Source organism: Dermacentor variabilis, chromosome 6, assembly GCF_050947875.1.
Source record: "Dermacentor variabilis isolate Ectoservices chromosome 6, ASM5094787v1, whole genome shotgun sequence".
Classification (NCBI taxonomy): Eukaryota; Metazoa; Arthropoda; class Arachnida; order Ixodida; family Ixodidae; genus Dermacentor; species Dermacentor variabilis.
The window spans coordinates 53,698,771-53,725,780 of record NC_134573.1 but is presented as its reverse complement, the minus strand read 5'-3'; the positions used below and the strand labels follow the sequence as shown (position 1 = coordinate 53,725,780).

Genomic DNA, 27,010 nt, shown 5'->3' with positions numbered 1-27,010 from the left:
CGTCGGCACTGCGCGGCTGCACCTTTCTCAGATCTGGTCGACCTGTCGCAAGCCTACCACTATATTCCTATGGAATCCTCAGATATTCCAAGGACCGCCATTAAAACACCGTTCGGCCTGTTCGAATATCTACGCATGCATTTCGGTCTTTGTAATGCGGCCCAGACATCTCGCGTTTCGTAGATTAGTTATTACAGGGCTTGATGTGCTGCTCTGCCTATCTTGACGACATCCTCATCTACAGCCCCACAGCTGAAGCTCGTAAGCTATATTTACGTCAAGTGCTCGCATGAATCAGCAAGCTTGGTCTTGTCGTTAACGGTCCGAAGAGTGAATTCGGCATGACAGAGTTGGATTGCTTCGGCCGTCGCGTCACCGCAATCGCATTCCTCTACTCCCGACCAGCGTCACATCAATCCGTGAGTTTCCTCAGCCGTAGAGCACCTGGAAACTGCGTAAATTGCTTGGCTTCGCTAACTATTACTGCCGCTTGAGTACTCACTGCGCCAATATACTACAGCGTCTACATGACCTTCTCTTGTCCTCAAGACACGGAGTACACCCATGGCCTGAAACGGCACCGTTGAGCGCACGTTTAGAGGCATCAAAGAAGGTATTTCCGGCCCAATACGCTCCTTGTACATTTTAAACATCTTTCATGGTTAGCGCATCGGACACTGCTGTCAGCGTGTCAGTTCTTTGCTGTTGCTTAGCAGCCAATTGGCTTCTTTCCCCAGAACCTCGTGCCCTCTGAGCGTCGCTGCGGCACGTTCGGCGGAGTGCTGCTTGTAATCTATTTGGCTGTGAAACACTTTCGACATTACTCGAGGGATGCTCCGTTCAGGTCGTTCGATATTTATTTCATCAATATTTTAATATTATTCGTTTAATCACTCTACATTAACACGGGAGGAGGTCCCGGAGTTAGAAAAACTGTGAGAGGGACCTAATATTAGTATGTTAACAATATGGTAAATAATACGTAATGACAACATAAAAGCGACAGACAACAGATTAAACGAAGTTACTGAAGTAGATAATCACCCATAAGAAAGGCCCTTACAATACTTGAAGTTCCAATCAAACAAGCAAACGAAATAGATGCTGCTTAACAGTAAATAATAATGTAGGAATTGGCACATTCGTGAAACAGGAATGACATATATCAAGAACACGACATTAATATAGCAGACAATTATAAACAGAAATATGTGTAGCATACGTGAAGTACAAGTCAAATAGATGCTATTCAAAGCAAAACTTTTCATTTCTCAGTCTATTAAAATCAATACATGGGGCACAAGAAAGCATCAATAACTCCAAAATAAATTTGTACACAATATCCGTTCATATTAATTAATTCCTCGGTGGCCAGTAGTGTCGTTATTAATATATTTTCCTCACCCGCTTGAATGCTAATGTTGTGCGGCCGGTTTTTACATTGCCGCGAATCTGTGCAGTGCTTGCTCACTCTTCAAGTCTGCCGCCACGCGACCAACGCAAGACGCGCTGCCGCCATGCGACGCAAGACGCGTCCAGTTGAGACGTGCCAAGACGCGCTTTAAATTGAGCGCAGACGACAGCGGCGGGCATTCTGTTCGATGACTGCCGAGCACGCTGGTCGCCTCGCCGCCGTCGGGTAATTCAGGGCATTGTGGGCGCAAGTCAGCCCAACAAACAGTCTTCTTTCGACGAGCTTTTGTCCGTACTCATCGTCCCTGCGACTGCCGTCACCACTACGTGACAATATAGAGTGGCAGTTTTCTCCACCATTTAATGGGCGTAAAAAGGGCAGCAAACATTCTATAATTAGAGTTTATTCTAGGGAATAAAATTGTTTTTAGAGGAAAACCTCGTATAGCTGGTGTTGGTAAGATCATATATATTCAATGAACCTAAAATGATTTCATCCTTTAGTGTGCGGTACGTTAGCAAAACCTATTTGAGCTGGAGCATATCACGTAGCGGTATTATTTTTGAGGAAGTGAAAATTAACATTGCGTGTGACATGTAACTAAAGAAATTGATGATCCTCAAGGCTTGGTTTTGTAAATGCTGCAAATATGCAATGCGCGTCGAATATGGGTTTCCGCAAACTGAGATGCACTCTTATAAGTGACAATGCATAAATGCATAATAATGTGAAGTAATATTTTGTGTGAAATGCGAGCGCATTAAACTTAGGGTCTTTATAAAGTAATGATATCCCAATGTGTTTTTATTCCAATCTCGTGACATCAAATTTTTGTAACCGCCGACACAAGCATCGGGCGGTCACCCGCAGGGTTGTCTGAACAGACCAATCGAAAACTCTCCTTGTTCATAGGAGGTGAGTTTTGTTTGCTTTCAAAACGAATAGCATTGCCTACACTGAGCGGCTTGTCTTGTCTAGTTGGCTGACGAGAGGCGAGGAGCACGCTCAAGTGAAGAGGCATTTGATGGGGTTGAGCCACTGCACTGAATATCGATAACCGAATGAAGACGGTGCTGCAATGGAAGCTTAAAAAGGACACAAAAAAGGATCCTCCGCAAAGAAGAGTTGGCAGAACGCGCTCGCAAACGTTCCGAAAGTGGTCGAAAACGTTACACGGGAACACAAAAAGCTTTATTATACGCAAACATAACTATGGTCTCCGGCAGGTGTGAGAAGCCAGTGCCTGAGCGATCGGCGCCAGCCATCTTTTATTCCTTTCGGAACGGGGCAGTCTACGGCTATTCAGAAGAAAATTCAGTTTGTTCGGCATACTAATGCATCTTTAGCGCGTACATGTCACTTTGACGCGGTGAGTTTTGCGGTTTTGTGACGTCACGTGACAGGCAGATCAAGTGGGTGCAGCCCGAAAACTTTTGACCAATAACCGAGAGATAATGGCAAAAAGGCGTCGAATCAGAAATAACTAGTTTTCATTTATTCGGTTAAGTCATGCATAATCATTGTGCACATCTCATATCAGAAGGTGAGTTATCGCGGTTATCGTGACGTCGTATGACAGACAGGTGAAGTGGAACTGACCCCAAAAATGTTTTTGCCAATCGCGGAGGGCTGATTGCAGAATTGCAATAGAAAAGTTTGGAATAGTTTAACGTTATAGCGCCCTAGCACTCTTATTCTAAAGGCATTTTTTGAGATCATGTTAGCAGGCCATTAAAAGTTATCGTGGGGGTCAAGTTTCAGGCAACGGAAAACAACCTTATGTGCAGGCGAAAGAACATGAGTTTGCAAGGTTAGCAGTGGTGCGGGCGCGATGACTAGCTGATGTGTATGAAAAAGCATAAACTTAATTTTCTAAAGGTTGATCTGTGGTCTATTATTTGTGCACCGCGCAGATAAAGTGTCGGGGCTAGATTGTAAACAATTTATTCCAGCATTTGAACATTTGCTATTAGTAAATATCGTGGTGTCGTCAGCATATAGTATCGATGAAGTACTGGGTAAAGAGTGAGGAAGATCATTTATGTACACGAGGAAAAGTGAACGGCCTAAGAGCGAGCTTTGCGAGACATCCCTAGTGACTGATTTAGTACGCGACTGATAAGCACTGAAATCTTCAACTTTCATTCTGTTATTCAGATAACTGGGGATGAGAGAAATAGTCGGGTAACGAATACCCAGCGCTTCAAATATGTTGGGAAGAATATTATGACAGATGGCGTCAAATGCTTTACTGAAGTCAACAAAAACTGAACCAGCAATATGGCCATTTTGAATGCCGTGATTTATTTTGTCAGTGAATGATGCTGCAACTATTTCAGTCGAATAACCTTTAGGCAACCCGTGTTTCTCAGGCGAGAGAAGATTAGATTTGTGAAAGTAGTTTGTGCAGTTCATAGTGTACGCACTTACGTCAATGATATGAGCTGATATTAATTTGGTTCTCGAGGGTTGTAAATTGTCAAAGCCGGCATCTGTAGCTCTTAAGCGATTGAACCGGAAATTTCTTTGGGGGACGTAGGGTTCAAGTAAAATGAATAAGGGTTTTGCCGGCTGAGTACTGGCTGTTGTATACTGTCTCGTGAACGATCAACTGCAGGATGGAAAAAAGCATCGCATTCATTTCCGATATCAGTGGCTTCCGTTACTACCCTTGTTTCTGTATTAAGTTTGTTCAGTGGGCGGTTTGGTGAAGATTGTTAAATAAGGGACGTAATGGTATCCCAGGTATTGTGGTTGGTATTTTTGCGTTTAACAATCCCTTTCTCAGAGTAGGATTCCTTGGCTCCTTTCAAAAGTCTGGTAGGAGTACTAGAATAAGTTACGTACCGTGGCATTAATGTTACATTGAAGGGTTGGCGTTTTCATTTTTGACGAAGGTTACCATGTTTATTACTACTTCGTAAGAGGGATCGTTTTATACAGGGGTTTCTAGGGGCTGAGAGCACGTGAGTGTCCTGTGTTAGATTCGTACACTCCGATTATACGCTTCCAATTTTGTTGTTAAATTGTTGAAGACCAGGGTTGGGTCTGTCATAAAAAGAATAAGGTTCCAGATGATTTATGCAAATTTATTAATGAACTTATTTACTTACTTCCTTACTTATTGAACTCCTTACTGACCGTGAACCACTGAATTCCGCCCTAGAGCCCATCAGCACCTCCTACACTTCCCGCGGAATCAGATAGCTCGCCTAATTTTTGAATTCATCAGCGACATTCGTCACGCCAGCGGGAAATCCGACGCCCTATCCGACGCACTTTCTTGCGCCGCCATCCATGCAACTATACAAGGCCGACCGGTCATCGACTTCACAGCCATAGCTAGCACCCAAAGTGTCGACGCCGAGCTCCAGCTCCTTCAAACGAGCACTATCTCTTTGGTGTTTGAAGATATCTTGCTTCCTCACTGCGACGTGCCCCTCGTTTATGATGCGTCAGCCGGGCGTTCTAGTCCTTACGTGCTTGGCGTATACCGTCGGGCCCTCTATGATGCCGTCAATTCCGTGTCTCATCCTGGTATTCCCGCTGCGCTTCATACCCATTCGTCACTTCTCGTTATGTGTGGCCCAGTATCAACATAGACATTCCTCGTTGGTCACGCGCATGCGTCAACTACCAACAGTTTAAAGTGAAAGATGACACTGCGACTCCTCTTGGCACATTCCTGTCCGCGGATGCCCGCTTCAGCCATCCGCGCGGCCTTGTTGGCTCCCTTTCTTCCTGCGACAACCATCGCTGCCAGTTAACCGGCATTGACGGGTTCACCAGATGGCCTGAAGTGATGCCCGTTCTGCACTTAACGGGGGCGTCGATAGCTCGAGCACTCGTCACATTCTGAATTAGCCGGTGCGGCGCCCTTTCCACCATTACGACTGACCGTGGCGATTTATTTGACTCAACATTCTTCGCCAATCTACTTCGGCTAGTCAGCGCCAATAATACCAAGGCTGCCTCTTACCACCCGATATCCAACGGGATCATGGAACGTTTACGTTCCATGATCTCAACTGAAAGTTTCACTCATGCCTTGGACTTTTCCTTCATCATGAATCGAGCGCTTTCCTTTGGTTAGGCTTGGCATCCGCGCCACTGTTTGCAGCGACTCTTCCACCAGCGCCGCTGAGCTTATGTTCGGCACCACTATACGAGTCCCTGGGCGAATGCTGAAGGCGACTGTGGAAGGCACCGGCTGTCATTATAACATGGCGGCTGAAGCGCCCAAGCAACAACACTTATTGGTCATCGTATCTTGTCTGCACGTCCTGTTCTGCAGCACGATACTATGCCGGCAGGACTGGAGCGGCGACCCGGCGCTAGCGATTATGGACCGGCAAAGGCACGCACGTAGGGCTGTAAACGAAAAAACGTGGACAACATCGGTTCTTGGCTGTATAGACGACGGGCCTGGGTCTTCGGGAGCAATCTCGTACGTCAGATCTGAAAGATGTCGCTGTATTCGGTGGGGACCTGAATATCGCAACAGAAGTTTTTCCGATAGTCCCACACGACGAGATGGTGACCACAGGAGAACAAGGAAACCATGCAAATATTGCACGTCCCTATGATGCGTATCGTAATAGTACTTCCGGGCAGCCTGCGAATTAGTGAGGTGAGCGCAGGGAATCTGACGAGCCCGTACTGCCATAGAAATTGCATCGCGTGCATAAGCAGTGTGCGACGCTGTGACTGGTGGAAGTAGTGTCCAGGGCAAAATGCGATCACCACCAAACAGGAGATATAACGGTGAGTAACCTGAAGTATCATGGCTGGACGTATTGTACGCGAAAATGACATGTGGCAGAGTGACACCCCAGGCCTGGAGACCTGGAGAAATATACATAGCAAGCATGTCGGTAAGCGTTGTGTTCAGCCGCTCTGTGAGACTGTTAGTCTGTCCATGGTAAGCAGCGGACATTTAATACTCAGTACAGCATAAGCAGAGGATATCATAAATTACCTTTGACAAGAAGTAACATCCCCAATCGGTGAGAACCTGAAGTGGAGCCCCATGGTGCAGGATGACGTTGTGTAGGAGAAAATCCGCGACGTCCGCGGCACAACTTTATGCAGAGCTCCCATATTAGCGAAACGCGTGGTGCAATCAGTGGCGACCGCAATTCATTTGTTGCCCTTAGCTGAGAAAGGAAAAGCGCCAAGCAGGTCGAGTGCTAACCCGAAAGAAAGGCTCTGTGCGTATATCGATGGGTTGTAAAAGCCCAGCTGGAGCCATGGGGGTGGGCTTCCGGCGTTGCCACAGGCCGCAAGAAGTTGCAAACCGGCGCACAGAGCAGTAGAGGTCGGGCCAGAAAAAACGGCGCTGGACTCGATCAAAGGTGCGAATAACACCGAGAGGCCCAGAAGTGGGTACGTCGTGGAGTTGTTGAAGCAAGGTGCCTTGAAGGTGCCCTGGTACGGTCCATCAGGGCGCGTTACGTATGTAGTGGACTCCGTCGGACACAGAGAAGAGAGGCAGAGAAGGATCGGGAGTTGGCTAGCTTAAGCAATATATGATAATTATGCCGCCGAGGTAAAAGATCACAATGGCGAACATAATCATTGGGTCCCACCTGTTAATAGCACTGGCGTGTTCTTAGCGCTTGATCCAGTCGCCGACATCCTGTCCCTCCAGGCCGGAGAACACACCTGGGTCACGATGTGGGGCAACAGTGACGATTGGAGCAGTCGGACAAGCCGAAGCCGTTGCAGAGGCGTGCTCGTCACCGGGAGGCATGGTCGGTGTGCCGACCACTTCGGAGTTCAGTGGTGAGGGCGGGGATCTCTGACCATTACCAGAATGTTACGTGTAGAAACACACAGATGGAAGAGGCTATTTACAGGCTATTTACACTAACTTACAGTGGACTGGAGCCAGAGCCCCAGGCCGAGATTCGCTCGCGCCAAGGGCAGAGACCCACTTCATTGTTGTTCTTGCGGCGGCTCGTCTCTTGAGTATCGTAATATCGTAATAATATCATTATGAAAATTAAAGCCTATCCACTGGACAACGGTTTATCTGAGTTCCCGCTTTCCAAGCTTATACCTACCTGAAGATAGTGATCATCGTGGACCCTCAATATATGTCCAACCCTCGAACAAAGCGTTATCGCGAATGTTTCGTTTCGGGGATACGTGTTATCCTTCAGCACTTCACCCCGGCGCAATCATCGACCTGAAGTCGAAGTACATAATGATGTCGGAAGGTCAAGCTATACAGCCGGACAGCTCTCGGAGACACCATGTCTTGAGCGCGCTCGGAGATCAAGTGAGCATCGCGTCTCGCTACAGCATTGTCATTTCCGTAGGCACTGAAACACCCACACACGTAGAAGGAGTCCTCGCGGGGGATGAACTGCTACAGCTCGATCGCGAAATTTGCATCGCAAGAGGGATCGCTCGACTGCATGAAGGAAGAGGGAAAGTGACGTTGACCAACTTCAGCCAGGACTTCAAGCACGTCAATAAGGCACGAAGATCGCATACATCGAGGAAATTGTAGATACTAGCAATGCGTTTGTCCTCTCGGATTCTGCCACATCTACCCGACGGCCACAGATTTCGAACGAGACTTCGACATAAATCCAAGTCTCCCCGTCAAGAAGAATCAAGAGCTCAGAAGCCTGCTCCGACGATACAAACTGGTTTTCGACGTCATGGAGGAGTCGACAAACACCAGCTCCAAAGCATTACATAGTAAATGAAGATTGCTATCGACCACTGTGCTATAGCACTTAACGCGTATCGACGCGAGAACATGAATCTGTAAGACAAGTCAACGAAATGATGTGCGACGACATCATCGAGCAGTCGAAAAGCCCGAGCGCATCTGCTGTGGTTTTGTTAAAAAAACACAGGACGGAACGCCACGTTTCTGCGTCCATAATCGTAGACTCAACAAGAGCAACAAGAAGGACGTATACCATCTCCCACGGACAGAGGACGCATTGGTTCGGCTTTGCAACTCTAAATGCTTCTCGGCGATGGATCACAAGCCTGGCTACTGGCAAATAGAACTTGACGACAGAGAGCGCGAAATCTCGAAAAGGGCTGCCTTCATCACAACGGATGGACTCTCAGAGTTCAAGGTCACGCCACTGGGACTGTGCTCGCCGTCTCGAAAGTTCCAGCGCGTGATGGACATGGTCTTAGCAGGATTGAAGTGGCAGACGTGCCATGGTTACTTGGATGACATCGTCGGTTTCGCGTTAAGCAACGGTGATCGTTTATTAGAAGTACTAGAAACCTTCTAGAAGTGCCAGAAGCCTTCACGCCTTCAGAGCTCAACCTGAAGCCGGTAAAGTTCCGCTTCTCTTGCGATGAGCTTTTGTTCCTAGGCCACGTCATTATCAAATCTGGAGTTAGCCCCGACCCGCAGAAGAAAGCCACCATCGCAAAGTTCCAGCAGCTTATCGCCAAATCAGTGCGCAGATTGCTCGACATGTGTGCGAAATACAGCCAAATGTGCCAAATTGCTAAGCAATTGCAACATCTAACTAAATGAGATGTCGAGTTCAAGGGGGAAACGCCGCAGGACGATGCATTTCAGAACTCAAACGAGGCACGAAGTCACCGCCTCTACTTGCACACGTCGATGAGGACGCCGATACAGAAATCCACACTGATGCCAGTGGCCTAGGCCTCGGTGCCGTCCTAGTCCACAGGAAAGACAGACTTGAACGGGTGCTTGCATATGCTAACCCATCACTGTCAAAAGAGGAATGCAATTATTCTTCGACAGAACATTAATGCCTCACCGTTATTTAGGCTACAACGAAATTCGGCCCTTACCTATATGACAGGCCATTGAAAGTCGTCAACTTCCATCACACGTTGTGCTGGCTAAGAAATTTAAGGGACCCTTTAGGACGCTTCGCGCGATAGAGCCTCAGACTGCAAGAATACGATATCACGGTAATGCGAATGCCTGGACTAAAACACGCTGATGCTGACTGCGTAACATGAGGCCCTATTCCCTCTCCGCCACCAGAGAACAAAGATGACGACGCCTTCTTTTGACTAACAAGCGCGGAAGACTTGATTAACAGCAATGAACATACAAGGAGCTAAATAGCCTCGTCGAGTATTTCGAAGCCATTACGGACGTTGTCACTAGGCCCTTTAGGCAAGGATTGTCTTCGTTTTTGCTTCAAAATAACCTACTCGTAAAGACGAAATTCTCACCAGTCGGCATCAACTACATTCTTGCTGTTCCTTTCGCACTGCGTCTTGACGTATTGCACGACCTACATGAAGATTCGACCTCTGGGCACCTTGGATACTCTCCGACGCCATCGAGAATACATGAAAGGTATTACTGGCCGCGCCTGACCGTCGACGTCTCCCGCTACCCGAACACATACCGAGCAGTCCACCATGCAGTCGCGCGATCTCTCTTGCGATGCAAATTTCACGATCGCGCAGTAGATATTCATCACCCGGGAGGACTCGTTCTACGTGTGCAGTTGTTTCGGTGCCTACGGAAATGACAGTGCTGTAGCGAGGCGCGATGCTCACTTGATTTTCGAGTGCACTCAAGACGCGGTATCTACGGGAGTTGTCCGGCTGTATCGCTTGACCTTCCGACAGCATTATGGACTTCGACTTCAGGTCGATGATTGCGCCGGGGTCAAGTTCTGAAGGGTAACACGTATTCCCGAAACAAAACATTCGTGATAACGCTTTTTTCGAGGGTTAGACATACATTAAAGGCCCACGATGACAACTATATTCAGGTCGGTAAAACTTGGAAAGGGGGAAATCAGATAAACAGTTGTCTAGTGGATAGGCTTCTAATTATCATAGTGATATCTTCACATAATTTTTTTCTTGCTATGAGGTGAAAGACGCAGCACCACAGAAAAGGTCAGTGGGTTTAGTACCGCCGATCTAGCCTCCTTGCCGCCCGTTTCAGCAGACCGGGATGAATTTGCTGGCGCCCTTTCCGACATCCACATCTCGAAACAAGTGAATCGCGTGACCACGGCCTTACCGGCTACGCCAAAAGAGAAGCTCTGCATAAAGGTAGTGTGGCCCAAGTTGCCAAATTTTTCGTCAAGAGCATCCTGCAGAGGCATGGTGGGCCAGAAGTCCTGACTGCTCACAGAGGAATAGCTTTTACTACTGCGCTTACTGAAGCCAACCTGCAGTAGAGCCAGAGAAGTCACCGGAGGGTCACTGCCTATCACTCGCAGAGGAATGGCCTACTGCAAAGACTGAACAAGACACTCGCCAAGCTTTTAGCGATGTACGTGGACGTCGAACACAGGACGTCGATTATGGTGCTTCCGTATGTCACTTTTGCTTACAATGCGGCAGTGCAAGAAACAACAGAGATCACGCTGTTCAAGCTGGTTTACGGAAGGACCCTGACGAAGTCTCTCGACGTCATGCTGCCGCACGTCACGGGTGAAAAAAATGTTGACGTCCCTGCCTACCTTTAGCGCGCCGAACAAGCCCGACAGCTTTGCCACTAGAGCATCGAGAACAAGCAGAGGACCGACAATCGACACTAGAAACTTGGACGACGCGATGTGGCGTGCCAGCCGGGCGACCGTGTTTGGGTTTGTACCCGAATATGAGATCACGCCTTACCGAGAGACTATTGCGACACTATTTCGGACCCTAAATGATCATCCGACACATTGACGCGCTCCAGTATAAGGTCGTGCCAGACTGCATTTCACTATCACAGCGGTGCCAGTCTTGACCTGAAATATTTCATGTCGTGCCACTTAAGCCAGCGCTAACGAACTTTGTGACTTTCCATAGCTGAACTCTGGGCTTTCTTTTTTGGACTGTGTTACTTTCGGCTTTCTTTGTTGCTTTAACTTTGTTTATTGTTTCCTTTTTCTTGCTCCTGTTATTTTTGTAGCACTGGAACAATGCTTTTCGAGAGGGGGGGGGGGCATAGAGACGTATACTTGTTTATCTTTTTCGGGTGACCGCTTCTCGCCTTCTAATGGTTGTTATCGCTCAGCGCGAGATGCGCCCGTGTATCGGAAGTTTCTCGAATGGTATCGATGTTTCTGCTCACTGTGTGTTGTCACTCAAGCTGGAGTGATCTCATTGCTTGTGTGAGGCGAATATTGTAGAATTTTCTACAAGACACGTGGGCGCCAGTGATTACTCCGCACTCGTAGAAAAATTACACTCTTTGGGTCGTATCTTGCCACACAACAATAATCGTAATCTGTCTTGTCCGCACTTCCTTTCTTTAACGTTGTGAGCTCAGTGCTTACAAGTCACGAATAGCATGCGCGTTATCAGCATGACAGAGTATTCTCTATAGGAAAGTATGGAGCGCAGCGTTTTCAAGAAAGGAAACGCAAGCAAGGCAGATGACTATTATTGTTGTGTGGCACGATATGAGCCAAAGGTTGCACATTTGTTTGAGAGTGTGGAACCTTCGATGATCCTTGTTTAAAAACCGACGCGCTTGACCGGCAGAATAGATTTTCGACGAACGCCGACTGTGTTCGCCGCTATTGTTGGCCGTTGAGTGTCGCCTGCTGTAGAGGGTACAGGATAACCCAACAAAATGCTAGTCTTGTCAATCACAGTTTTGTTACATTCTTCACCACCGCTGCTGCGGGACAATGCGATGTGCTTTGGCATTACCAATAACAAAATAAAAAGGTGTATACTCCTCTTATGAGAAACTTAAGGTGCATTGCCGTTGGAGTCTCTGATGTACTTGTGGCACCAAGCAACATTAGACGATGCATTTCTGATGCCTGTATGATGTAACATTGGGAATGCATAACGTTCTCATCAGAAATTAATTGTTCATTTTTATAAGAGGCTGCATATGTGGGTTGGAGGTCAACAGCTTGCCTCTAAACATTGTCTTATGGTAGGATGCAAACTGAGAACCCCAAGCAGAACATTTCGACCTTGTAACCCTTAGGCCTTGGGCGCATGTTTCTGTAAAAGGTATAACACATCATTGAGAACTTCCCCGCGTGCTAGCTAGCGCATCGCGGAATCACGTGCGAGTTATTACACACAAAAATACTGACTTCAGTTTTAATATCTTTTCTGAACAACATTGCTGCACATCACCTGTATGATCTTCAGTTGCTACAGAATTTGAACGCCACGTGGCGAACGATGGCTACGCGTTTTCGTCTCCCAATCGCAAAGTATGGTACAGAACAAGCTGTGTTTAAGAGCTCCCGTTAGGCGACTTCGCTTACTGTGACTAAGTGTAACACATCTTACGCAGACTATACAGTTCCTCTACCTAGTCGCCAAGGTATGGTAACTAGACTACTACCTGCTAGTGCGTGGTTTCCGCACCGAAGAGCGGCTTCCTGCACATCACGTGGAAAAGCGCCCGCCCTGTTCCAGAAAATCGGCCAAGACACTCTAGCGAAACGCTAATCGCACTGAATCAAGGCACCACGCCGTTAATGGCGGTGACTGCGTGTAGCTGACGCTGACCTTAAATGCCGAAGATGTGCAGACATGACAGTTCAGAAAAAGAAAACCGAATCTAAGCGACAACGTCGACAAAAGCGTGCAGTTTAAAAGTGTCAAGAGAACGCACACATCGTGCCCGTCGTCGGCGCGGCGAAGTTCGACAGAAGGCAACAACGCCGACAAGACCCCGCAGTTCCATCCGATACTTCTCGCAGTCATCGAGTTTTCTATGTCCTTTGGTCAGCACACGCCGCACTGCGCGCGTTAATTACGGCACGTTTTCTGGGTGTCATACTGTCATTACTCCTACTAGCTCTGCACTTTATGCAATATTATAAACGTGTTCCTAGCGGATTGATTGCGTCAGCCATATGACGGCACTGCAATTTTCTTTTTTTAACGGTTGCAAGAGGCTTAACGTACTTGAAGTGTCCACGCTTTCACCGTGGCTTCGGAGGTGAGACACAAAATTTTCCTCACTGACGCCAGCCATAACATTACGGATACCGCAAAAGTGGTGAAAGTCCCACGGATCCGGGCAAAATAGACACACCTTGAGCGCCCACAGCCATTTTTTTCAATCAAATCATAATTAAACGTATTTATATAGAAACTCATATACACACAGGACCCCAGTACGCTTCTCAAAGTTGTTCGAAGGGACTGTATATTAAGAAAAAAATGGGATATCATTTTAACGACTCCCCAAAGCACGTACCTAAGCTAAACAGTAAATAAAAAACAAGACATTAGGATTGTATGCAACAGAAGCCTGCAAGTAAGGAATTATTATTAGTGGTCTAATACGATTATAAGTTATAATGAGGCACATGAAGCAAGCAGGAAAACCTAAAAAAATTTGAACATTAGAAGCGAAACCCCAAGGCCGGCACATCAGTAAACAGTCAATTAACAAATTAAAATGTACGTGTCATGAAAAATACTAAAGCAATGACTACAGCTCTCACTTTAAAAACTCGCAAAAGGACAACCAGAAGGATCAGCAGAACATGAATCAGCAGTAAGTTGCAGCAAAAAACACACGTGGTTGCAAATGTTTGATGAATTACTAGGATAAATGTTTGATTGAATGCGTGAAACGATATGTTTGACCTGACACTGTATGGTAGTTTATTCCATAGCTTGATTGTAGCAAATGAAAACGTTACTACAGAGTTAGCTGAAGTCGATCGTGTTTGATACGGAGCTAGAGGATTGGTGAAATTTATGCGAGAGCAGGTAATAGTAAATGAAGTTTCTACGTAAGAAGTAAGGCTTCAAACGCAATGCATGGTTTAAAAGGCTGAATGTGTAGAAGTGAATATGCAAATGACAGTGAATCCCAGGTGAAAGAAAGCATTGTAGGCAGTGCAGAATATCGTTCCACTTGTAGGGGACGTAATCATAGGATAGGGTAGCCCGTAAGCTGTGACTACGTAAATAATATGGATGTGAATGAAAGACCGACTTGATATTAAAAGTGTTTTTAGTCAAAAAGCCGCAGTATGAGCCATCAAGATAAATTTTAGTCTATATTTTTGTGTGATTTAGCGCATGTAGCGCGAATGCGCATGCAATTACCGCTGCGAGTAAAGGTGGAAGCCTACAAATATAATGGCGGTTGCTGCTTTCTCTCTCTCTCTCTCTCTCTCTCTCTATATATATATATATATATATATATATATATATATATAAATATATACATATATATATATATATAAATATATATATATATATATATATATATATATATATATATATATATATATATATATATATATATATATATATATATATATATATATTTGTAGCAATGAGGACTGGCGCGCCATATGGACGCACTATCATCATCGGCCCCCCGACGAAGAGGGATCTGTCGCTCTCGGTGTCTGACGCTCGACTGAGACGGTCGCGTTTCTCAGTGATCCATAAACCGCGTTACATATTTGGTGGAGGAGGTGGGTAGTACTGCCACACTCAGTGGCGGAGCCAGAAATTTCGTTCGGGGGGGGGGGGCGAGGCTCAAGTTGCAACTCGACCTTCTCCTTAACAGGAAGGATTAGCTCAGGTGCTCCTATCTAAATAAATGTAGAAGGTGAATTCGTTTTTCTCAGCAACCACTGCACCAAATTTGACGAGATTTGTTGCGTTTAAAAGAAAAATTTTAAATATATTGACTTTTGGTTTCGAATTTATCATTTAGTTTGTAAATTCTTTATTAAAAATTAGCAAAAACTCGCAAACTTTCAGAAAACGAAACTATCACTTTTAAAACTCTAACTCTATAATGAAAAATAATATCACAATTATCTTAATGACATCTAATAGTACCTCTACAGCGGAGAAAATTGATATGTTACAAATGAATCTGAAAAAATTTAGAATTATTGAAATACGGCTTTTGCGGAACCCTTGTACACCACGTAACCAATACACGTAAGGTACAAATTGACGTACCAAATTTGTCCGCTTTGACTCTTATAATAAATGCCGTTTGAAGAACCGCGCTATCTGCTCTTGATGCAGAGCTATCAGTTTGTAAACGTCGTGCATGTATTTTTTTCGCACGTTCGAGTTTTTCAAAATATTTTAAACAAAATTCAAGCCCTAAATCGAAATTCCGCTTCCAACAGATACTAGAATTTAACTTTCTCTCTGAAATGCAACAAATTTCATTAAACGCGATCCAGCGGTTATATGTGAAAAGCGTTTCTGCGTTTTACATGTATTTAAATAGGCCGCGTCGGAGTTGGCCCGAGCTAACGCTTCCTCTTATACAATTTGTCGAGGGATCAAATACATGAATAATAACTGCATCGCAATTGCCAAAGATTCTGCAAACGATTTCTTGAACGCTACGCACTGTCAAAACAAGTACTTTATGTATTTCTTCATAAAAAGGTATACTCGTATGTGCCAAAAATTGGGCCCAACATAACTGATATCAATGCTTCCATGTTTTTGTCTATCTAGTAAGTAAAGAAAATATCACAGGATCCTTAGAACTATATTAGTTCGAAACTAGCAAAGCAGTGCATGCCACAGATGTGAAAAATGTAATGGCCATGAAATGAACAAGTTGAGGACAAATATGTTAATGAAACTTTGTCATTCAGGAAACTTCTTTACATTTTTGTATATATGAATGACGCTGTCATTTATCCCAGTGTATTACGCAGGAACAGCTGTCACCGGTTGTGTATCGTAACTGCACCGAAATTATTGTCCCAATAGACAGCACGTATATAAAGCCATTCTGCAAAATATACGAGTGCGAGTCAAATGAAAGTGAGCCAATAAGAATATACGACTAACAGGGCACTATTTTTAAAAGTAGTCTCCTTGATCGTTTAGACATTTGTCCCATTGACTAACGAGTCGGGTGATTCCCGTCTCATCAAACTCCTTGGGTTGCTGCTTCAAAAAATCTGCAACTGACCCTTTCACATCATCGTCCGACAGAAATCTGTTTCCCTTGAGCTGTTCTATTTTTTTCATTTGTTCCAAAATATGGAAGTCGCAAGGCGACAGGTGTCAGCTGTATGCGGGAAGATTTAGCTTTTCACACTTGCACTTTGCCAGTTTTGAATTAACCACATCAGCCACGTGGGGACAGGCATTGTCGTGGTACAAATAAAAATTAAATTATGGGGTTTTACGTGCCAAAACCATTTTCTGATCATGAGGCACGCCGTAGTGGAGGACTCAGGAAATTTTGACCACCTGGGTTTCTTTACGGGCACCTAAATCTAAGTACATGGGTCTTGTCGCCTTTCTCCCCTATCGAAATGCAGCCGCCATGGCCGGGATTCAATTCCGCGACCTCGCGCTTAGCACCCCAAAACCAAAGCCAGGTCGTGGAACAAGATGACCCAAGTCGCCAATTTTCCATGTCGTTTGCTCTTGATTGCGACACGCAGCCGATCCGGCGTTTCACAATATCGGAAGCAAGTGATAGTCTCTCCGGCTTTAGCAAATTCTATCAGTAATGGCCGCTGACGATCGAAAAAAAAGTCAACAACACATTTGTGGCGGAAATGACGGCCTTTGCTTTCTTTGGGGTGGTGAATTCGAATGTTTCCACTGCATGCGTTGCCGTCGTGTTTCAAGCTTGTAATAGTGGCACCATGGTTCGTCCCAATCACAATTGCAGAAAAGAAGTCGTCAGCCTCATTGTGATACCGGATCAGATGACTCAAGGCAGCGCAAAACCTTCTTCTGGCGGTGGTTCAAAATCTTGGGCGTCCATTGCGCACACAAGAGCTAATAATCGAAATGTTAATAAAATATAATGTGAACCGAACTATGACTGATATTCACTCGCTCTGCCAGTTCATCGATGCTTATCCTCCGTTCTTGTCTCATCAGCGCATCAAACTTTGCAATTTTGTTCGGGGTGATTGCACAATGGCTATGGCCCGGTCTTGGAACGTCTTTCCAACTTTCACGTCCTTCTTTCAACCGTTTGCTCCGATGCTTCACAGTGGCTAATGAAATACAATGTTCAACGTACACGGCAGCCATACGGCGACTAATTTCTTTTTGGGAAGCACCTTCAGCTGTCAGAAACCTCACGGCATCGCGCTGGTCAAATTCTAAAGCGTCCATTATGTCAAGCAACCATGTTCAACCCAGTGTATGGGAGCACAGAAGAACATTTACCCTCACACCTGCGTGTCGCTGTTGTAAATGACAGATATCTGTGTGCTACGCGCATGCCTTGCAGATAATGAACCGAACCATTAGTGCGTGGGGTGGGTAGGCTCACTTTCACTTGACTCACCCTTGTTCATTAGCAATGCGAAGATCCACTGGAATATACAAATGATTGATGAAGGGCAAAAAAGTGTCACCGGAAAGAAAGTTCACTGCACGTATACACAAAACTTCGCAACAAGATATTTAAATATACGTATAAATCTCCAATATATCTACGTATCCAAGAAAAAGTCACTGCATATAATGCGTCAAACAAGGCAAATAAACATGTTGTGCAATCACAGATACACAGAATCCTAGATCCCGCCCCCATTCCATCCACTCCACCCGATGTATCGCGAGCGACGGACGGCGGTGCGCTTGCTCCCCGCTTTTTTGCATGTGCACACAAGACTGAGCCACCATTGTCAGCTCACCCAATGCCTACGCTTTCACGCGCACATAAAGCATGCGGCACGCGGTCACGCCGATATCGCCCTTGGACTTCGTACGAAACATGAGGGCGACGGCGACACCAGGAATGCGTCTGGAATGTACCCCCCCCCCCATATAACTGCTATCGCAATAATATAACAATGGCATCCGCCAACTGAAGCGTGCCGTGGCCGATTACTTTCCGCAAAAGCAGAAATAAACAGTCCCCATGCGACAATTCGCTGCGTCGCAGCAATGCATATTCTATTTCCTATTGTGGGGCGGGGGCACCGAAATGAAAAAAAAACGCTATGGAGAGTATGTGGGCCACAATCTAATGCCTACTTTGGGCACCTAATGTGGCTACCGAATGAATATTGAAGAAAACTGGAGACGCTTGGTCCACCGAGAACCATACGCATAGTGCTCGGTATCCTACACCGGCGAGACAAGACTTTCCGGAGAGGTTGCGCTCAAGCGAACGCGGTGCAATCCGTCGAGTCTTCACAGCGATGACGGCGAGCGGCCATTCTTTCTTTCTCTCGAATGCTAGCCAGAAGGCATCCAAAATTCTGCCAGGCGAAAACCCACTCGGCCAGAGAAAACCGAACGCGCACCGAAGTGCGCCGCGCGGTGGTCGGGGCAACACGAGAAAAACAGACGCGCTCCGGCTGGCTCTGGCACCCCGCGGGTAAGGTAGTGAGAATAAAAAAAAATTAAGAGGCTCAGAAGTATAAGTAGAAAAAATAAATAAGAAAGTGGTTACCCTGACTGGCTTTAGAGTCTGGACATAGATTTTTTGGCGTAGGTGAAAAAAAAATATCTTGATATTTTTTTATGCGACATGACAGCACGAAGGTACCACTACGCTTCGTCTCATCGGATCTCGCCGCGTGTTTTGTCAACTTGTCTGATAGTATGTTGATTTGGCTTGTCTCTTTTTATGTTTCCATGTAAGACTAGAAAAGTCAATCCACCTTTGGCGTCAGATGTTTATAAAGACGTTAAACCCACAAACTTCCGCAATTAAATAGCTGAAGCACAACTTCGGAAATGGCAACGCACGTTTCGCATCAAAAGTTTGAGAACATCATGCCCATAAAGTTTGGAATTTGAAATCCATGCGCTCCGTAGATTCCGCGGCCTCCGGAAGGGTCCGCGGCGAGCCCGTTCACCATCAAAACGCCCTTGAAACTTTGCGCTCGGATGGGGCTGATTGCATTATGTGACTCCCGGTGCTTGAGTGCTGCCGCAAAAGTTAGCCCGACTTCGCAATGTTCGCGGTGAAATGTCCTTTGGAGCACGAAAAAGACATTCTAGACAAAATACAAAATGATTTCCGGGGCCGGGGGTTGCTTTGATCGATGGTGCATGGACAGCACGAAAAAATTTCGGGGGGGGGCGGCTTAAGCCCCATAAGCACCCCCCCCCCCCTGGCTACGCTCCTGGCCACACTCACCTTGGAACTACGTAATCAGACACTGCCGGCATCATGTTTGACGGCGCGAGCCAAACTACAACTCTGGCATCGCCGACATTGATTTGTCCTGGCTCAGTGCTTCAACGCGATCCCTTCATCTTTATCGGTCCCAAAGAACACGACGTAGAAGATTGGCTCTATATAGATGAGTGGGTAGGTGCCCACAAAAAATGGGACGATGCTGCGAAGTTCTGTTACGTGAAATTCTTTCTCAAGTGTATCGCTAGCGTGTGGTTCCACAACCACGAATCCGACCTCAAGATCTGGCCGGATTTCAAGGCGCGCATTACGCAAGTCTTCGGTCGCCCTGAGGTGCGGAAGCCCCTTGCTGAAGAGCGCTTGCGCCGCCGTTCTCAGCAACCCGGTGAAAACTTCACCAAGTACGTAGAAGACGTTGTGGACCTTTGCAAGCGCGTCGATCCAATGATAACTGAGTCTGCCAAGATCCGTCACGTAATGAAGGGCACCGAACACCACGCATTCCAAATGCTCCTCTCAAAAAGCCCGCACACTGTAGTCGAAGTCGCTGAACTTTGTCAAAGCTACGACGAACTCAGGAGGCAACGTCTACTCACTCGACGTTCTTCGATCCCCGATACTTCAATTGCAAGTTTTGCCACTGTGACTAACAACGACCATCTGTTCGGCGAAATCAAGGCATTTATATGCGCCGAAGTCGCCCGCCAGCTATCACCACTAACCGCTGTCCCAAGGCCTACACCGTCCTTGGCTCCTACGTTGCGACAGATGCTCCAGAAAGAAATTTCCGAAGGTATTCAGTCTCCTCGCGCAGCGCCACCTTTGCGTGTACATCTAAGCTACACCGACGCTGCAGCACGACCACTTCAGTGACTTTTTTAACACCACCGTTTGTTGCAGCGCCAAGTCCAATCCTTCCATTGTACACCAGATCACTAGCTAGCACGGCACCGTGGCGTACACCCGACAATCGCCCCGTATGCTTCTTTTGTGGAATGCTTGCTCACGTGGCACGGCACTGTCGCCGTCGCTTATGGCTTCAAGGTAATGACCAACCTGTCCGCTTCTATGTTTCGTCAGCTTCGTCCTTCTGGCCACCAAATACGAGCAACGTCATTCCTTCTGCCAGTGATCGTCGGTCGCTATCCCCTCGTCGCCCCTCACTTTCCCGCATGCTGCGGCGTTCGGCCCCATCGGAGCAGGAAAACTAGCTACCGCAGTTGAAGAGACCAAGTAAAGCCTCGCTCTCTTTCGACGAACGCAATCAAATTATCTGTAGACGGAGTCTTCACACTGGCATAAGTCTGCACAGGCGCCGCCGTTTCAGTTGTTACGGAAGAACTTTGCCGCAAGCTTCGAAAAGTAATGACGCCCTTACCTGCGCTGTCACTCCGGACAGCAAGCTTACAGTGCATTACCCCTGTTGACGCATGTACCGCCCCCATCGTCATTCATGGATACACGTATACTGTCGAGTTCGTCGTCCTCTCATCCTGTTCATGCGACTTCATCTTGGGGTAGGACTTCCTTTCAGATGATCAGGCCGTCATTGATTTTTCTCGCGCCGAAAATGAATTTTCTCCGCTTCCCGATACCCGTTTACATGACCTTGACGATTTTGGTGACAAACTAGCCGTTACAGAATACACCATGATCCCTCCGCACTCTTATCTGATTGCGAATGACTTCTCTACTTTCGCCACTGAGACAACTGCCCTGTTTGTCCCATCGGACATTTTTGTTCGCCGGCGAAGTTCCCTTTCCTTCGCTATTCTAACTATCAGCGGTGGCTGCACGCGACTGCTCTTTGAAGCACCACTTGACAACACCTGTTCAGACGTGAACTTTCTGAATTATAGGTTGCCTTGTTCCCAACCTACGCAAGACGTCTTTCATAGCTCATTAGATGCGCTCCTGAGCCCTACGCAGCGTTCGCAGCTTGTCAGCCTTCTACTGAAATACCAATCTACGTTCGACTGTCAACCAGCCCCACTAGGCCGCATATCGACTGTACGTCACGAGATCGACACTGGCACCGACGCACCACTACGCCAGAGGCCTTAGCGTGTATCACCCGCGGAGCGCCGTGTTATTGAAAACCACGTAAGCGAAATGCTTGAGCGCGGAGTGGTTCAACCCTTTAATAATCCCTGGGCGTCACCTGTAGCCCTGGTTAAGAAAAAAATGGCTAAATTTCATTTTGCGTCGACTACCGCCGTCTTAGTAAGATAACTCGCAAAGACGTCTACCCTATGCCGCGCATCGACGATGCTCTGGATTGTTTGCAAGGCGCAGAATATCTTTCTCTGCTGGATTTACGCTCAGTCTATTGGCAAGTGCCTATTAATCCTGCCGATCGCCCGAAGACAGCCTTCGTGACCCCAGACGGCCTATTTGAATTCAACGTTATGCCGTTTCAGCTTTGCAACACCCCTGCTACATTCGAACGAATGATGGACAAATCTCCTTCGTGGGCTGAAATGGAAGACATGGTAATGTTACCTTGACGATGTCGTCTTCTCTTGCCCAGATTTTCCAACACATCTGTACCTTCTCGTACAAGTACTGTAGTGCATCACCGAGGCAGGCCTCCAGCGAAATTTGAAGAAATGTCGCTTTGGAGCCAAGCAGTTTGCAATACTCGGACACGTCGTATCGAAAGATGGCATACTACCTGATGCTTCCAAACTTCGCGCCGTCGCTGAATTTCCGAAACCCATGTCGCTGAAGCAACGTCGGACCTTTATCGGGCTCTGCTTCTACTTTCGTCGTTTTATGCGAAATTTCGCTTCTATCATTGCTCCCTTGACTCAGCTGCTTCACGGCGACACACGACTTTCTACTTGGTTGACAGCTTGCGACGATGCTTTTGAAATAATTCGGCGTTTGCTCACTTCGCCTCCCGTACTGCGCCTTTTCGACACCGTGGCCCCCACGGAAGTCCACACCGATGCCAGCGGCGTAGGACTTGGTGCCGTGCTTGCGCAGCAAAAAAGTGGGCATGATGAATACGTAGTGGCCTACGCAAGTCGAACACTAACGAAAGCGGAATCCAACTATTCCGTCACCAAAAAGGACTACCCGGCTATCATCTAGCCCCTTGGCAAATTCCGACCCTACCTTTATGGCCACACCTTCGACGTCGTTACCGATCATCATGCTCTATGTAGGTTATCGACATTAAAAATCCCTGTGGCCGTCTTGCGCGAAGGGCTATACGGTTACAAGACTTCGACATACGCGTCATTTACGGGTCGGGCCGTGAACACAACGACGAAGATGCCCTCCATTGATCGCCCACACCAAGAGACATGACTTGCATTTCATGACTTGCATTTCAGTCATCAAATCCGCGTTTTCATTGCCTGCGCAGATCAACATGACTGTGGAGCAACGCAAAGATCCCTGGATTGTGGCCCTTGTGGATTGCATATCTGGCAATTCAACAACACTCCTTTCACGCGCTATCCGCCGCCAAGCTTCTCATTTTGAGTTGCGGGTGGCGTTCTCTACCGTCTAACTTATGCTTCCGATGGTCGTCGCCCGCCATGTGCGCAGAAATGTATGCTTCGCTCTCCATTCAGACCGGCAATGCGCTCATGCCGGCCTGTTCAAGACTTGCGCCATGCTGTGCTCCCGCTTTTATTGGCGTGGCATCTGTACTTTTGTGCGAAAGTACATTTGCTCGTGCACAGCCTGCCAACGACGCAAGCTTCCTGCCCCGCGTCCTTTTGGTCCTTTGCAGCCCATTCCTTGTCCGTCCCAACCATTTGACCACGTCGGCATCAATCTCTACGCTCCTTTTCCCTGCACATCAGGTGGCAATCGCTGAATTATTGTCGCTGTCGACCACTTCATGGGCTATGCCGAAACTACGGCACTGCAAACAGTGGCAGTCCGCGACATTGCGTCCTTCCTCCTGCATCACTTCACAATGCGACATGGGGCGCCGCGGGAACTTCTGAGAGACAGAGGGCGTGCGTTTCTTTCCGAAGTACTTAACGCCCTCCTGAGCGGGTGCCATACCGTCCATCGCACCACAACAGCTTATTATCCGCAAATTAAAGGCACAAAAGAACAGTTCAATCGTACTTTCGGCGACATGCTATCCATGTACATTACATCGGATCATAGCAACTGGGACCTTGTTTTACCATATATTACGTACGCCGCTTCACAGGCCACACAGAGATTTTCGCTATTATTTCCCGTATATGGCCGTGAGCCTACCTGTACGGTCGACACAATTCTCTCCTACCGGCCTGACCCCTCAAATGGGACGCCTCTGTCTGAAGCCTCCAAGTATGCCGAGGAATGCCGTCAGCTCGCCCGTTCGTTCACAGCGGAAGACCAGAGTCTCCAAAAATGCCCCGCGATGATGACCGACCTCCCTGCACCTAGCAGCCGGACTCACTAGTCTGGCTGTGGATACCTTCAAGCACCCCTGGGCTCTCCTCTAAACTCCTCGCTCAATACCACAGTCCGTACTGCGTCGTACAATAGACGACGCCAGTCAACAACGTCGTCCAGCCGCTAATGAGATCTACTGACTTGAGGCGTCGCGGATGTGAGACAGTGCACGTCTACAGGCTTAAACCCTATTGCGACCCCCTTGTCCTCGCTTCTCCTTGAGCCGCCAGGTCCTGCTTCTCCAGGGGGCAGTTGTAGCAAAGAAGACTGACGCGCTCTATGGACGCACTACCATCACCGGCCCGCCGACGAATAGGGGCTCGCGCTCTCGGTGTCCGACGCTCGAATGGGCCGGTCGCGTTTCTGAGTGCTGACTAAACGGCGTTACAATATATATATATATATATATATATATATATATATATACTACAGTTGTTATATACTAAAATATTGCTATACAACAGTTAGTATTGAGTAAGTTCGCGTGTTTTGTTGCAAACCGTATGTATTGTGTCATGGTTTTGCTGACTAGACGCTGATTGGCTTTAGTTCACATCGATAACGTCCTCAAATCACTGTTTTCTGCTCCTACGTAGTTGTGCACGTAATGAATACACTCCTCAGCTTAGAGAAAATGAAGGTCGAAAATCTAACTTAGAAATCCAAACCAACGCAGGATAGAGCCCAGTGTTACTCCACCGTTTGTTAGTAGTCGCGTCGATTTACTTCCACAAGACGAACACATATTGCGGTCAATTAGTTAAATTTTGTTAACAACAGTAGAGTTCCCCAAATAGCATAACACGGAAGTTTTCAATAGAGGACGTCATGATTTAGCAAATCGAACAGTTCATTCGAATTTGCGGAAAGGCCCATTGCCAGAAGCTTCTTCCCCATGTTATATTTTCTTTTCCGTAATGTTAACCAAAGCGAGCTCAGTTGAAATTCTCTTTATGTAACTCTATTGCTCTGTGATGTAAAATTTATATTTAATGCAATTCGTCGAAGTGACAGTAGAACGCTTTCTCTGGAACTTTTGCTAACGGAGAACATATCGAAATAGGAAGATAATTTTGTAGATTCAGTTCGCTTCCCTTTTTTTTATAAATTGACACTAGTTTAGAAACATTTGGATACGACTTAATTGCGCACTGCATAAATATGTGGAAATAGTTATTTGGCATATCGGATCACAAATGCACATAAAGCACTTTCGCAGTGGTACTGGGAAAGCGTCATATCGCAATGATTTGGTATTCTTTACCGACATTATGTCTGTTATTTTATGAGGTACAGCTGCTTAGGCTGCATATATGTGGCACAACTTAGAAGCGCAAGGTAATGATATTGAGCCGCGCACTTAGTGAAAAAATAACTTGTCATGATAACCTATTGACAATACTAACGCAATACAAATTTCTGCCGCTGTTTATTTTCGCTGAAGATAGATTATGAGCTCCAACTTCGTATTTATTACAGTGCGAGATAACATAACGTCCCGTAAACTATAGAGGTCAGTCTAGCTACACTTGTAATCGGTATGATTGATCAAAGTAAGCAAGTTCTCTTAATACGGTGATAAATAGCATAATAGGGGTATTGTATCTTGGTAAAGCTGCATAAATAGGAACCGTAGGAGCAATTGAATCAGTCCTTCTAAATATGCGTGGCCCACTGATGTGGGAGTTTTAATTTCTTACTTTTTCACGTGAAATATATTACGTTCCGCTGTAATTCAACAGAACCCTTGTTCGTGAGGAGGCTGCAGTGAACCGACCTATAATTTACCTGTAGGTAGCGCGTAGCCACGGTGTTCTTAAGAGCGTAGACTTTGAGACTAGGTCTCGAGGCGATGTCTTCCAGAGTGTTGACCCTGTCTAGCTCGGACTTGACCATAAGGCAGGCCCGCATTTGGCCAGCGAACGCGTTCATCAGCACAACGATGGCGAGCCACCACACGGCGCTGACGATCCGCAGAGACGTGCTTTCTGGCATTCTTGCAGACGCTGGAAGGGATGAACACAATACACTAGAATCCTCACTTAGCTGCGCAGGTTGTCATCGTGTGCGGGCTAAAACCACCGATGTGCACGTCCCCAAGTAGCGCCTGAAGCAGGCCTAATGTTGGCCCTATGTGAAGTAATATTATTGGATGTTGTGCCACAGTAACCTCATTGCACCAATAGAAAATTGGCCAACCCCGTGTGTACTGTATGAGAGTGCTCCTCGGGGCCAAATGAGTCATTTAAACAAACGAAGAAGGGGCACCTTAAAAGCACTGACTGCATTTCCACACACACCCACCCACACACACACACACACACACACACACACACACACACACACACACACACACACACACACATATATATATATATATATGTATATATATATATATATATATATATATATATATATATATATATATATATATATATATATATATATATGTGTATGTATGTTAAAAGTTGTACTATGTACTCGCGTAATTTGAAGACGGATATCTCGAATCTCTTACTGACCAAATTAGTAGCTGGCAAAATTCCTTTATGTGCATACAAAACTTACTGGCTCTCACTCATAAATTGCACTATATCCCTTTATGTGCTTAATAAAGGGACGCTTTATTTCCTTCTTCCTTCGACTTTCCTACAGCTGCTGCTGCTGTGGGCTGCTGTGGCTGCTGCTGTCGCGCACACTGGGACAGGGGGTGGGGTGTTCTGAGCCTGTATATAGATGCTAGGCACGAGTAAGAGAGGAAAGGCGGCGGCAGAAACTCGTTTTCACCTCACCGCGTTGAATGTGCACGATACTCTATGGAGCTTCCTGGCCGTCGCCACATTATCCGCTTGATAGCCGCACTCTCGTATTTAACCGTGACTCCCCTCAGAAGCATTGCAGAAACTGCAGCGCTTCCCTATTTACTAACGTGCGAGACCAGAGCGGACAAAGATAAAACTGTAGGGAGGAGAAGAGGAGCTGGAGACGGAGGAGAATAGGTAGTTCCCATACAAGAAAGAGGGGAAGGTGAGGCGAAAAGACAACGAAAGCCCACTGCTATACGACAGTGAGTGCGGAACACAGGATATGCTTATGTTCAAGGTACTGTACAATACGTTGCTACTCTTTCTGAAAAATAAATGGCATGTAAATAT

At 46.6% G+C, this 27,010-nt stretch overlaps 1 protein-coding gene across 1 annotated transcript in view; it reads right to left on the bottom strand.

Annotated features, from left to right (window-relative positions):
* Positions 1-27,010, bottom strand: part of LOC142586135 (glutamate receptor-like) — a 102,151-nt gene that overhangs the window by 5,939 nt on the left and 69,202 nt on the right. Inside the window, exon 6 of the mRNA XM_075697387.1 lies at positions 25,644-25,861. Within this exon, the coding sequence (XP_075553502.1) occupies positions 25,644-25,861 (218 nt within the window). The remainder of the gene's footprint in view (positions 1-25,643; positions 25,862-27,010) is intronic.